An 11,889-nucleotide genomic window follows, 5' to 3' on the forward strand; every position below is an offset into this window, starting at 1 on the left:
GTACTCTGTCTGTACTGTACTTTATTAGTCCTTCCCTACTTGCTGGTCCAGAACATCCATATCTTTGGTCGAGTTGAGTTGCTTCCGAATACCCTCACAATGCCTCCAAAGGCCACAACAGCAACAATGGGAACCCCCAACAGTGGAAACCCAGCCAAGGCCCCAAAGAAGAAGTATATTATTTATTCTGTCTTCTATATCCTACGATCTATGCCATTTCCTGACCCTCCCTGACAGTCTGCCATAGACCTCCGACTCCATTCGCCGTGAAACCCCTTGGGGCTTTCTACGTCTTCTTCATTGCTAATATAATTGCCGCACTGTATGCGCCGATCCAAGACTGCGACGAGACGTTTAATTACTGGGAGCCTACACACTTCCTCAGCCATGGCTACGGACTGCAGACCTGGGAGTACTCGCCCGATTATGCGATTAGGAGCTGGCTGTATATTATCCTTCACGCATTGATTGGAAACATTAGGAGGCTGCTTCCATTTTCCACAAAGGTAAGGGATCCAAGGGACTCTGCAGAGCCAGGCTGACAATGCCAGATGGGCGAGTTTTACTTCATTAGATATATCCTCGCTTTCGTATGCGCCCTCTCCCAGACCATAATGTTCCGAGTTGTCAACAACACTTTGAACCCTCGAATCGCATTGTTCTTCATGATGGCCATGGTCTTTAGTCCGGGAATGTTCCATGCGTCTGCCTCCTTCCTGCCATCGAGTTTTGCCATGTACATGACAATGTTGGGCATGGCACAATTTATGAATTGGAGGGGAGGATTGAAGACCGCACAGGGAATATTCTGCTTCGCAATCGGTGGGATCCTCGGCTGGCCTTTTGCAATGGCCCTTTCCGCTCCCTTTCTGTTCGAGGAGGTCGTCTTTGCGTTCTTGAGTAGTAAGGATGCCCTCATTGATGCCGTCATGAGATTCATCAGGGGCATTGTTGCAGCACTCATCGTCTTGGTATGTCCTAATGCGCAATAAAGTTGAATCAATGCTCACAAAAACAGTTATTCGAATTCGCAATCTCTGGATTCTTCTACAAGAAACTAGTCGTGGTGCCTTTCAACATCGTCTTCTACAACATGTTTAGCGAGCCAGGGAAAGGACCTGAGATCTACGGAACCGAGCCCTGGCATTTCTACATCCGTAACCTCCTCCTCAACTTCAACATCTGGTTCATCCTCGCCTGCTTGTCCCTTCCTCTTTTTACCCTGCAAAAAATATTCTCGCGACAATCGCAAGGAAGTACCATCACCGGACTCCGAAGCGTCATCTTCATGACACCCTTCTACATGTGGCTCGCCATATTTAGCTTTCAGCCCCACAAAGAAGAGCGCTTCATGTACCCCATGTATCCAGCCCTTGCTCTAAATGGCGCCATGTCTTTGCACATTGTCCTCGCTGCATTCGGACAATCAGACCCTAAGACCCTCGTGGGGAAAATCCCCGCTAAGGTGAAACTTCTCATTGTCAGCATTTTCATTTTTGGATCTATCGATGCCGGCCTTGCTCGTATCTTTGGAATCTACACGGCCTATTCTGCACCTCTGAAAATATACGATCCATTGGAAACTATAGGCGCATACGGGGACTCTATTTGCTTTGGGAAGGAATGGTATCGCTTCCCAAGTTCTTACCACCTCCCTAAGAACATGCGCGCCAAATTTGTCAAGAGCGAATTCAGTGGTCTTTTGCCAGGCGAATTCTCTGAGGCCAAGACGGGTTTCGGTTATTGGTCAGGCGCGTATCTGATTCCTTCGGGAATGAACGACGAAAATATCGAAGACAAAGGAAAATATGTAAGAACACCCCTCCCTCTCATTCTCCGATCCTCCACGTTAACACAGCATGACCAGGTTGATATCCGGTCCTGTGAATTTCTAGTCGACACCTATTATGACAACTCAACGGCTTCAGTATACGAGCCACACTACGTGAAAGACGTTGAGAACTGGGACATCGTGAAGTGCGAGAAGTTCCTCGATGCGGGAAAGTCGCATCTCTTAAGCCGGCTGATATGGGTTCCTGATTTCTCGCTCATTCCCGAGCAGTACAGGCGCAAATGGGGAGCGCATTGTTTATTGAAAAAGAAAGCAAGTGCATAGACAAAGCGGTGCTCTATGGACAATGGTGTTTGGAACGGTGTACAAAATAAATGTCTTTAGGAAGGGGTTTGTAAATTTTACAGTACTATTTACTGGTGAAATTTTGGGAAGTGGAGCTTAGTATGGTCGTCTAAGGCACTCACCGGAATTTCTAATTTCTTCGTCTTTTGACTGAAGCTCGATCGAACTCGCCTCTTGAGGAAACTCCTGATCTGGAATGCCAGCAGGGCTCAGCGCATCACGTTCAAAGCGGGACCAGAGCGGAATTGGCTGACCAGCCCGAGACTTCCCCTTTCTAGGACATGGCAACATAAACAGCGTCAAAGTAGACTGGCTGACCATCTGGCACGGGGTGGGTGCACATTTCAACATGCATTATTGGTCCCCAATCCCCCAGTGGCAGCAGATTCCAGTGGCATAGTTAGTATGTATACTGGCACGATTCCGTTTCCCCTCAGAAATATCTTCCCGATGTGGTGTCGCTATGCTGTTGTCGTTGTCGTCGCGGTGGTCGGTAGCGAGGATCATTGGCCCGAAATGGATAAAAAGTCCCTGGGGCGCCAGGATGATAAGAGCCGTACTATCCACTCTCGACGCGGGGTCAGCCACGCCGCCAATTCGCGTGGTCTTATCGACCGGAACCTTTTTTTTTTTTTGTATCGTATATATAAACACCTATGCGGTGCATTATGCTATGGTTCATGGTGACGTTGGTCCTTGGCAGCTCTGCTCATACAAATCATCTTCTTTCTCCCACCCATTTCCCTCTTTAAATCTTATCGGTTTTGGGGTCCTAGGCTAAGCGAAGCTTCAGAATGGATAAGCGATTCGAGAAGTGTAAAGCCTGGGTTGAGGATGTTATTTTGCAAACGAAATCATACGAGTCGGTTCAGCGAGCAAGTGGGAACACGAAGGTGCTGCTGTACGGAGCCTTTCTGCTGGCTTTCACCTCATGGCTTCTTATTCGGGCAGTCCATTACCTTATAAAACCAGGCTGCAGCAGCCGTCCATCAACACCAGATCTCGAGAAGCCATCCCCGGCCAGGAAATTCAAGGCGCCCGACCGTAAATTAGGAGGTCTGTACTGCACCTGTACCACTATGGCAGCAGCATCTATCTCTTTCGCTTGACAACAGCTGACCTCCCTTTCCAGAATGGCCGCCGCAAGCATTCAAACGGCCAACTGCAGCGCCGTACCCAGGCTGGAATGTACACACCACGAAACCAAACGCCTATCGTCCTTTCAAGCACGGGCCGTACCATATCACGATGGGTTTGCGGACGATGAAGTGGGATGAGTGGATTGGTAGGTCGCTCGCGAGCGCAAAGAAGCCGCATATACGCACGCCTAGCTGGATCCCAATAGACTGACGTGAAGCCAGAACTCGACAACCATTACCTGAAATACCACGCCGACAAGGCGCGCCGCATCCTGGAGCGCGGTCCGAAAGCAAGCCACACCGATCCTTCTGCTTTTGACGGCGCGTGCGAGCTCCTCGAGGAGCTGACTGCCTACCTGCCCGAACGCTACCCGACCCTCTACCGCGCCACGCCCGTGGGCATGGACAATCTCGTCACGGGCGAGTCGTTCAACGTCGTTGAGCGGCCCTTGATCGAGGACCCGATGCAGATGGCGGCGCGCATGACGCAGGACGACCTCGCCATCATGTTTGAGAGGGCGGATGGCCAGTACTACCTCTTGGCGGGGAGTATTCTGCTCGCTGGCTTCTGGAAGCTGGAGGATAAGCTCGGCATGCCGCTGAGTGAGATCCACTATCATGGCGATGTCCCCGGGTACAGGGAGAAGCTAGAGAAGGGAATGATGAATTTCTTTCGAAGGGTGCAGCCCGATGGGCCGGTGCAGCGGGTAACGTCTCCTTTTCCCCTCCTTTCTCTCCCTCCGTCTCTCTCTCTCTCTCTCTCCTCGCTTAGCGATCTGGGAATCTCCCAACCGAGTGTATCTCTCCCTCTTTCCAATCCGAGTAAGCAAATCAATAAGCAAAAACCTTCCTGACACCTGCCCACAGAACAACTACTTCATCCAAGTCGACTCCTCCCTTCCCTGGTCGACGTCCATCGGGCCGGAGGACGGGCCCGCGGGCACCGTCGGCTGGTTCTCGGCCGAGAAGAACCGGGCGATCGGGCACCACTACTTCCGCTCGGAGCGGCAGACGCTGCGGCGGCTCCCGCGCAGCGGCGGCGTCGTCTTCACCATCCGCACCTACTTCCACCCCGTCACGGAGATCTGCGACGAGCCGTACGTGCCCGGCCGCCTGGCGAGCGCCGTGCGGAGCTGGGGCGACGACGTCGCGCGCTACAAGGGGAGAGAGACATATGGGGATGTGCTGCTGGAGTATCTGGATCGCAGGCATGCGGAGCAGGTGGCGGGGGGCCTGGAGGTCGAGAAGGAGGAGGAGGTGGTGAGGTTTCCGTTCTAGGGCTCTACGGAGAAGGGGGGTTAAGCGAGGTCGAGATGGGATGAATGTGAAGGCTTGTTAGAAAATATGATAATTTTTTTTTTTTTAGAAATACGGGTGCCATTAGACATTGAGAGAGGAATGTCGAACAGAACACTTTGATCCTTCATTCTCTCGGGGCATAGATATACCCAAAGATTGAACCATTGAGAAGAACGCTGAATGGCTAAGCGAAGATAGGAGAAGCGTATCTAGAGAGAAGGTCAAAAAACAAGAGTCACTTGTTCCTATTAACTATCTAAGAACTCCGTTCTCCGCCCGCCATTCCCAGCACAGACTGAGAATGGATGCGGGAATTTCCGAAAATAACTCCGTTCGAATGCTGCGTTTCATTTCGTCGGTAGTATGCAAGAGCCCAAAGCCTGCGGTCTATAACTTTTAGAGGCGCAGTTCCCAGTCTACCCAAAACGCCACGCCGTCTATCCAGTTAGTGTCAGTTGGTATCAAATCTATGCTTAGTCCCGATGCCCTTCAAAATTTGCGAATGCAAGGTTCCTTCCTATATCCCTCGAGCCTGGCACGCCTGGCTTTCTGTTGCTCCCTTACGACACTCCTTCGTCTCCTTTCCGTCTATCGGCACGATATCACCGGACTTCGCGGCAGCCTCGATCTCAGCCCTTCGATTTAAGAAACTCAGATATGTCTGCCACCCAATGGCAATAAATCCTGCAAATATACTCCGGTATTGCGCATCAATGAAGGTGAAGCTGAATGCGGTCACCGCAGGCCACAGTTTACAACTGTTTAAAATCGACGTCGGCACAGTCCTCTTTATGCGCTCCCAGACCTCGGGAAGGCTATCGCCGGACAGGAAAGACTGCATGCCGAAGAAATAGGTGTTGAAGAGCGGGGTGAAGCATATCTGATTGACAGCGACTTTCGTCGCTAGCGACAGAGTTTTGGAGGCATAATTAAAGTTGTTTCCAAGGAACATGAACCTGTTTTGTTGCTGTGGTGTCAGCGCTGAAATCCCAATCTCGCGTCTCTTCTGTTCCACCTGTCCAATCATAGTGGGTATCAGGGCTTGTAATACCATTTGTAGCTGGGTATAGAGCTACCCATACTAATTACGAGGGCCCGCAGAGTCCTCTTATACTCGTACTCATCCCCGATTAGGTTTTGCGCCGACAGATCCCCGAGGAAATAGATCACCAGCGAACTGAAAAACTGCGTCGCATACGGTCTCTTCCGTTGGCTCCTCCCGTATGCCTGGAACCCTCTCGACAGAGGCCCCAATCGCTGCCATAGCGGTAACGTTGCGATGGTATTTGGAACGGGGATCGAGGTGCCGTTCGCGGGGTCGTCTTGCGGCTTCGGGCGTTGCGCATTGGTGGGGTTGGAGTTGGATGAGGTGCTGTGGTGCTTTCTCTTTGGGCGTGGCTGATGCCTGGGTGCGATTTGCGGTCGTCTGAGGACAACCCGGCTGGCTATCTTCATCGCGAGTACAGCCAATGTGGTGGTGTTCTTAGCTTGGGCGCATTTTCTTGAGGAGGTTTGCGACGCTTCGGGTGGTGTTTGTTCCTTCGGCAACGCCGCGGCTGGCGGCTGGCGGCTCTTGGCGCGATTGCAAATCCACTAACGAGCCCCTTTTCTTTGTATCAACAATGTTCAGACAAGTGATGTTTCTGAGGACCGCGCGGAGGCTGAACTTGAAAGTAGCCTCTTACCAGCTGTTATAAATTTTTCATCGAGTCTTATATTGTGGCTCGATGAATTCGCCATCACCATACCATGCTTCTATTGTTTGTCAATGTTGAGCCTTTTAAGCGAAGTAAATAGGGGGCGGGGTATAAAGAAACATCTACAGCATCATCCAAATTGCTCGTGTCAATCAAGGACAGCGCGAGAAAGCTTTTTAATGCATTACAATGAAAGTACGTACGTAAGTGAATGGTATAAGGTACAACGTGACTCATCAAATCTCCTCGAACTGGTCATATCCTTCACGGCTCGATCAACGAGGTCCACGGGATTGGTCCTCATTGTGGTGAGTGTTGTGTTTGAAAACAGAGTGCCAGCAAACGAAATTAATCCGCATTCTGGGATGAAATGTAAATGTGCACACTTTAAAGAGTGACAGCTCGGTCACTCGTGGCCGCAGACCGGGGTACAACTGAACTTGTCAGTACTGTCTCCAAAGGAGAATCATCAATGGATGATATGATGAAACTAGAACTCGTGATATACCTAAAGGCGGAATGGATGCTACTTTAGTCGGAAATGAGGTGGACATAGCTGTTCAGCAACACCCTCCGCTTCAAAACGCTGTTGAAGTCCTCTCCTCGCTCTTTATTAGACGTATTATGAGCTTGGATCAGGACCAGCAACAGAAATCCTTCGAGGATCATAGTAGTTGTGTTACAAAGAAGCTGGCCAGTAGTGGACCAAAGCATAATCGTAGCGGTAAGCAATAGAGCCACGACAAATGCTACGGACGCGACAGTAGCCCATTGCGAACCGCAAGCATCGCCGACCCATATACTGACTCGGGTGGAGGAGGACCTATGGATATCTGCTAAAACTGGAACGGGGACGTTCAGACGCTCGAGAAGTCTGCTGTCTGCGAGTTGGACCTTTCGGAATTGAGTCTTGGCTTGGGCTTCTTCGCGCATGTAAAGGTGACGAAGGACAAATCCGTCGATAAACCCAACAAGACCAGTGAATGTTCCAATAATCAACCACCTGAGATAGAGTAAGTATACTTCTTTTGTAAGTCTGGCGGATTGAAGATATTGAGCGAGTGGTATGCACGAATGGATTCACGAGACGACACGGGTCTGGAGAGATTTCCACTTACCAGTCGTCATCAAAAGACAAGACGGGCCCTACCGCGAACCAGATCGCGACAGCAAGGATAGAGATGGCAACACCAATGCCTGATCCCATGACATTGGCGAAGCCATCAATTTGACGTTCGACTCTGTTAGGGACGTCTGCTGGAATCTCGAAGATCTGGTTTGGCTTGACGTCCTCGGTCAGTTCGCGAAGGCGGTATTCAACTTCGGCGTCGATCTTCATTGCGTATTACAGGCACAACTCGAGACGGTCTTCCTGTTGCTGCTGAACGTTTTGAAGGAAGACACTAGTGAAGGTGAGACTGATAGCGGTTGCAGTGTTGATGTAAAGCTGTCACTGGTCGGAGAACTGCAGCAACGGACCAATGCCGACCCACTTCGGAGCAGTCAGCCATGTGCTACGCTTTTGAAAACTACCCACTGTATGGAAGGTCCCTTGAAAATGTTACGGTGGCATCAGATCACTTACAACAAAGATACCAATCCAATAAAATATAAATGCCCACAAAGATCCGAGCGTGATGGCGAAAAAGTAGCAGGTGCTACCCCAGATTTTTTTCCACCTTGTCTGCTCGCCTTGAGCAATACGAAGGCTTTCTTCGATTTCCTCTTCTATCGGTCTATTGGTTAAGACCTTGGGCTGTTCGCTGTGCGTCTCCATCCACCGGCACTCAGGGATCTGGCGTAGCAGGCGCTCACAGGTCATATTTCGTGATCTTTAGGTTTTCTAATAAGTAATTGCGAAGAAACTGCCATAGTGAACGGAGAAAGCCGCTGCTTGGAAGAAACACGTCACATAATTGGAAGTGTGTCCATGGGGCTACATACTGAATCTGAGCCAAGGTTGTCTTCAGTGCCAGAATTGCGTTCTTCTGTTGTCGGAGGAGGAGAATATCCGTAACGTAAACCTTGATTGAACTGGCGTTCTGAAGGATGATTTGCCACGTGTCTGTAGTCCCATATACGATTCCACACACCTAAGGACGGGAAGTCAGCAATCGTTGTAACGAAGACATTCTGAGGAGATGAAGAGAAGATCAACCGGAATAATTGTTTGGTATCCCCAGTACCTACGGCCCATAATGCTAGAAGTGCCATCATGAAAAAGAAGGTACCACTAGATCCTGCACCCCTAGTGATCCTGTCGAAGATATTTGGCCTTTTGGCTGAGGTTACTTCGGCGCCCAAAGACGTCTCAGAAACATCGAATACACTCTTCTCAGTGATAATCGGAGCAGATGAAGCTCGACCGGCGAACTTCCTATTCCTAACCTCCTGTGTCGGTGCCGCCGCAAACACTGGTCCGTTCTCAGGGGAGATGGAAGCTTTAAATTTTTGCCATCTTGAAGGCATTTTCAAGTCCGTCTGGTGTAATAGGTATGTGAATTTAGCTGTTTAGATAGTGAATATTAAGGAAAGGACGACGCATGAGCATGAGAAAAAGCTATGTAGAGCCCAAGAACTCAGGAGTGTGAACAGAAAAAAAATTTCTGGGTGTTTGTCATCCGATGGAAGACTAGTTCTTTCTCCCTCGGGAACGTTAGCCGATAATAACAAGGGTAGAAGTACTATTGACAGGTCGTCAGAAGGTCTGAACACATCTATTTAAGGAAGCAAGCAGTACTATGTAATGAAGAATAGTCGAAGGCGTCTCCAATAGCATCTGAGGCTGATCTCGAAAATGTCACTCAATCACTGAATGAGTGTTGCATATCTTTGGTGGTGGAAAAGTGACGAATTTGCCGATGAATGAACCAAGTGATGACTTGATCTGCCGGGTGATGTCAAGCTGAGGCGAGGTAGTCATGAAAGAAGTGTTAGACCAAGGCGACCATGTCCAGCTGATGCGCTTCGATGTAGATTTTCCCTTGCACACGTTAGGGCTATTGGCCAATGTTTGGATTCCGATTGCACATTCAAGCTTGGGGGGGCCCAGTCAAGCAATGTTACAAGCCTCTGATGGAAACTATCGTACGGCTCTCCCCCATGCATGAGCTTGCTGAGAGATCTTTCCTTATCTGCCAGAAATAATCTAAACAAATTTGCTTGTGAAAGTGTTTGAAAGTGATCTGGATACCCTGGAAGGAGCTAGCCGCTTGCGAGCCATTGCTGGCATTTAATGGTATTGAACAATACCTAATACGATCACTCCAAACTGATGACCTCGAAAATTCAAGCCAATCCTTTTCAAATTGGAACGGATTCATACTAAAGATTACATGGCTCCAGTGACCTCTAATCAAATGCTTGATTGCTTTTTTTTTCTGCCATAACGTTAAGTTCCCAGGTCTGGGCAGCCGCACAGACAGTGTTCTGACGTTGAATGAAGCATATTTTAGGCGAGTCGTTCTATTGTGCATCTTTCCGAATCGCCAACCTGAATGGTCTTGCTCCTTAAACCGCCCGTTTAACTGGCCTTTACTCCAACTCAGTTTAGCCCCTAAGGGTACGGTCCGTTTAGCCCCTACGCCCTATGGGTACGGGGGATGTTTGGAAGCTGGTGGCCGTGCCCCCAGCAGGGGAACCGGCATCTGCCCTGGGCATTTTAAGCATGATTTGTTTAAGCATCACCAAGACCGCCACCCGCCGACTAGCTCCAAATCGTAAATACGTTGGCGTTTCCCTATTTGATTTAATCAGCCGAGACTAATGAGCCGTTGGATGAATGTTTTCTCGCCGGTTGATATTTCTCATAGGCCTAAATGGGCATGACAACATGCCCAATGCAACCACTGAGCTTATTGCTGCACATGAATTGAAGGGTAATAAGCCTAGCCCGGAAACCCATCCTCGCACTCGCGACGAACTGGAGCCCAGCTTGAGTACTTCAGAAGTACCGAGTTGGAAAAATACTTGAGGCTCCCCGGCATCCCATTCCCCCGGATTTCGTTCAGGAAGAATATTTTCACTGGTCTGTCTGAGCCGAGTTGTTTTAGCTTCCTGCCGCGGCCGCGAGCAGCAGGTCTCGTCAGCTTCTCACTAGATGAAGGTGTTCTTGAAGGCGGCAATGGTCCCATTACCTCTGGCTGACGGCGCTAGCTTTTGCAGGGACGGAAGATAGTAGAGACTGCCGGCATTATTCTTAAGCTGAACCTCCCTCCTATGTACCTATATCTAAAATTTCCTAGATTGAATCTGCACGAAGCTTGGCAGGCGGTCCTCGAAACGACGACACTTTGAAATTGATGCCGCTACTCTTTGTCGGAATTGCTAGTAAGCCTCATGTAGCTTCAGCTAAGCGATTCTGTACTAACGTAATCCCCTTCTACTTCTCCCAAAGGGCTGCATGTTCGTGTACTGCTTCTTGCTTTCCTGCATCAATCTTCATGGTAAAATCCCAACCCCAACCTTCTTGATTCCTCTCCACCCCAAGATCTGACTTCAACATAGCAAGATCACCGGAAATATATCGTAGTAAATGAACATATTTGGGCTGATCATGTCGATTATCGGCACCAATTTCCGCAGAGTATGGTTCCTCGATACCGCAGGCGCCATCTGCATCGCCATTCTGATCCTCGCCTCCTCGGTGTCGACAGCCTACGAGCACATGTGGTTTCTGGTAGACAAGACGGCGCCGCAGGAATTCCTGAACAAGCTAGTCTACATGTCCATCACGCACGATACCAGAGTCAAGAAGATCGACACGCTAAGCAGTAACCCCCCTCCATCGCGCTGCGAGAAGAATTCTGATGTTGATTTCCCCACAGGCCCGAGCATACCACGCCGGCGACAAATACTACATTGAAGTAGACATCATCATGGACGAGAACGAGCAGCTGCAAGTTACGCATGACGTTTCTCAGACTCTGCAAAGAAAATTAGAGGGTACGTGTCGCTTAGCATCTTTCTCTGGCTGACTCGAGTCTCGGCAACTGACTTTTTTTTTTCTTTTTGTTTTTCTCTCTCTCTTCTTTGCAGGACTAGCAGATGTCGAGAGGGCGTTCGCACATGTCGATTATGACGGAGATCACAGTGTCCTCGACGAATATAGACCCCTGTACGAGCACGAGGAGAAGAAAAGCACCTCTCTTGGTCCGCGTCAAGGAGAAAGTCTTCAGGGCGAAGAGCCGAGAGGCAGCTCCTGAGACGAGCGCTGTTTGACAACTGGATGACTGACGCCAATCCCGGTTATGAAACCCTACGACTGTGACCGTGTACGGCATGATATAACGACTCTACGTAATTACTACTACCACTACTTGATAAGTTCAATCTTGGACGAAGCCGTCCATATATCTAGCTATCGCACGAACTTCATACCCCCTCCCCTCCCCTGTTTGACAACTCGCCTATCAGTCTCGCATCGCATCTGTAAGCGACGAACACCAAAGCACGATAAGGAAAGGCCTTCATTTCCTTGAATATTGCAACCTACCAGATTTAAAGGGAACACACCAGACACTTGAGAAGTTCTGCTAGGCATCAAGAACCGTACCCCATAAAGTCCCGACTCCATACAATATCCGTAGCGCTGATCTTCATCCGGGGTAGCCTACGG

At 49.6% G+C, this 11,889-nt stretch overlaps 6 protein-coding genes across 6 annotated transcripts; 3 read left to right on the forward strand and 3 right to left on the reverse strand.

Moving 5' to 3' along the window:
• Positions 1-99: 99 nt before the first annotated feature.
• Positions 100-2,116, forward strand: L3040_002091 (uncharacterized protein; the record flags this gene model as incomplete). Its single annotated transcript, XM_066157011.1, has 5 exons — positions 100-173; positions 248-506; positions 552-971; positions 1,019-1,810; positions 1,868-2,116. The coding sequence occupies 5 exons, from the start codon at positions 100-102 to the stop codon at positions 2,114-2,116; spliced, it is 1,794 nt and encodes a 597-aa protein (XP_066013007.1).
• An 815-nt stretch (positions 2,117-2,931) lies between these two features.
• On the forward strand, positions 2,932-4,554 carry L3040_002092 (uncharacterized protein; the record flags this gene model as incomplete). Its single annotated transcript, XM_066157012.1, has 4 exons — positions 2,932-3,193; positions 3,270-3,422; positions 3,499-3,983; positions 4,144-4,554. The coding sequence occupies 4 exons, from the start codon at positions 2,932-2,934 to the stop codon at positions 4,552-4,554; spliced, it is 1,311 nt and encodes a 436-aa protein (XP_066013008.1).
• Positions 4,555-4,971: 417 nt separating this feature from the next.
• L3040_002093 (uncharacterized protein) lies at positions 4,972-6,030 on the reverse strand (the record flags this gene model as incomplete). The annotated part of the gene is made up of 3 exons (XM_066157013.1): positions 4,972-5,012; positions 5,140-5,531; positions 5,627-6,030. The coding sequence occupies 3 exons, from the start codon at positions 6,028-6,030 to the stop codon at positions 4,972-4,974; spliced, it is 837 nt and encodes a 278-aa protein (XP_066013009.1).
• Positions 6,031-6,803: 773 nt separating this feature from the next.
• L3040_002094 (uncharacterized protein) lies at positions 6,804-7,611 on the reverse strand (the record flags this gene model as incomplete). Its single annotated transcript, XM_066157014.1, has 2 exons — positions 6,804-7,275; positions 7,391-7,611. The coding sequence occupies 2 exons, from the start codon at positions 7,609-7,611 to the stop codon at positions 6,804-6,806; spliced, it is 693 nt and encodes a 230-aa protein (XP_066013010.1).
• A 111-nt stretch (positions 7,612-7,722) lies between these two features.
• Positions 7,723-8,741, reverse strand: L3040_002095 (uncharacterized protein; the record flags this gene model as incomplete). The annotated part of the gene is made up of 4 exons (XM_066157015.1): positions 7,723-7,764; positions 7,858-8,008; positions 8,217-8,365; positions 8,463-8,741. The coding sequence occupies 4 exons, from the start codon at positions 8,739-8,741 to the stop codon at positions 7,723-7,725; spliced, it is 621 nt and encodes a 206-aa protein (XP_066013011.1).
• A 2,086-nt stretch (positions 8,742-10,827) lies between these two features.
• L3040_002096 (uncharacterized protein) lies at positions 10,828-11,492 on the forward strand (the record flags this gene model as incomplete). The annotated part of the gene is made up of 3 exons (XM_066157016.1): positions 10,828-11,019; positions 11,099-11,216; positions 11,365-11,492. 3 exons carry the CDS (start codon positions 10,828-10,830, stop codon positions 11,490-11,492), a joined length of 438 nt encoding a protein of 145 aa, XP_066013012.1.
• Between the last annotated feature and the right edge of the window lie 397 nt (positions 11,493-11,889).

Source organism: Drepanopeziza brunnea, assembly GCF_022702325.1.
Source record: "Drepanopeziza brunnea f. sp. 'multigermtubi' strain 214-2 chromosome Unknown ctg2, whole genome shotgun sequence".
NCBI lineage: Eukaryota > Fungi > Ascomycota > Leotiomycetes > Helotiales > Drepanopezizaceae > Drepanopeziza > Drepanopeziza brunnea.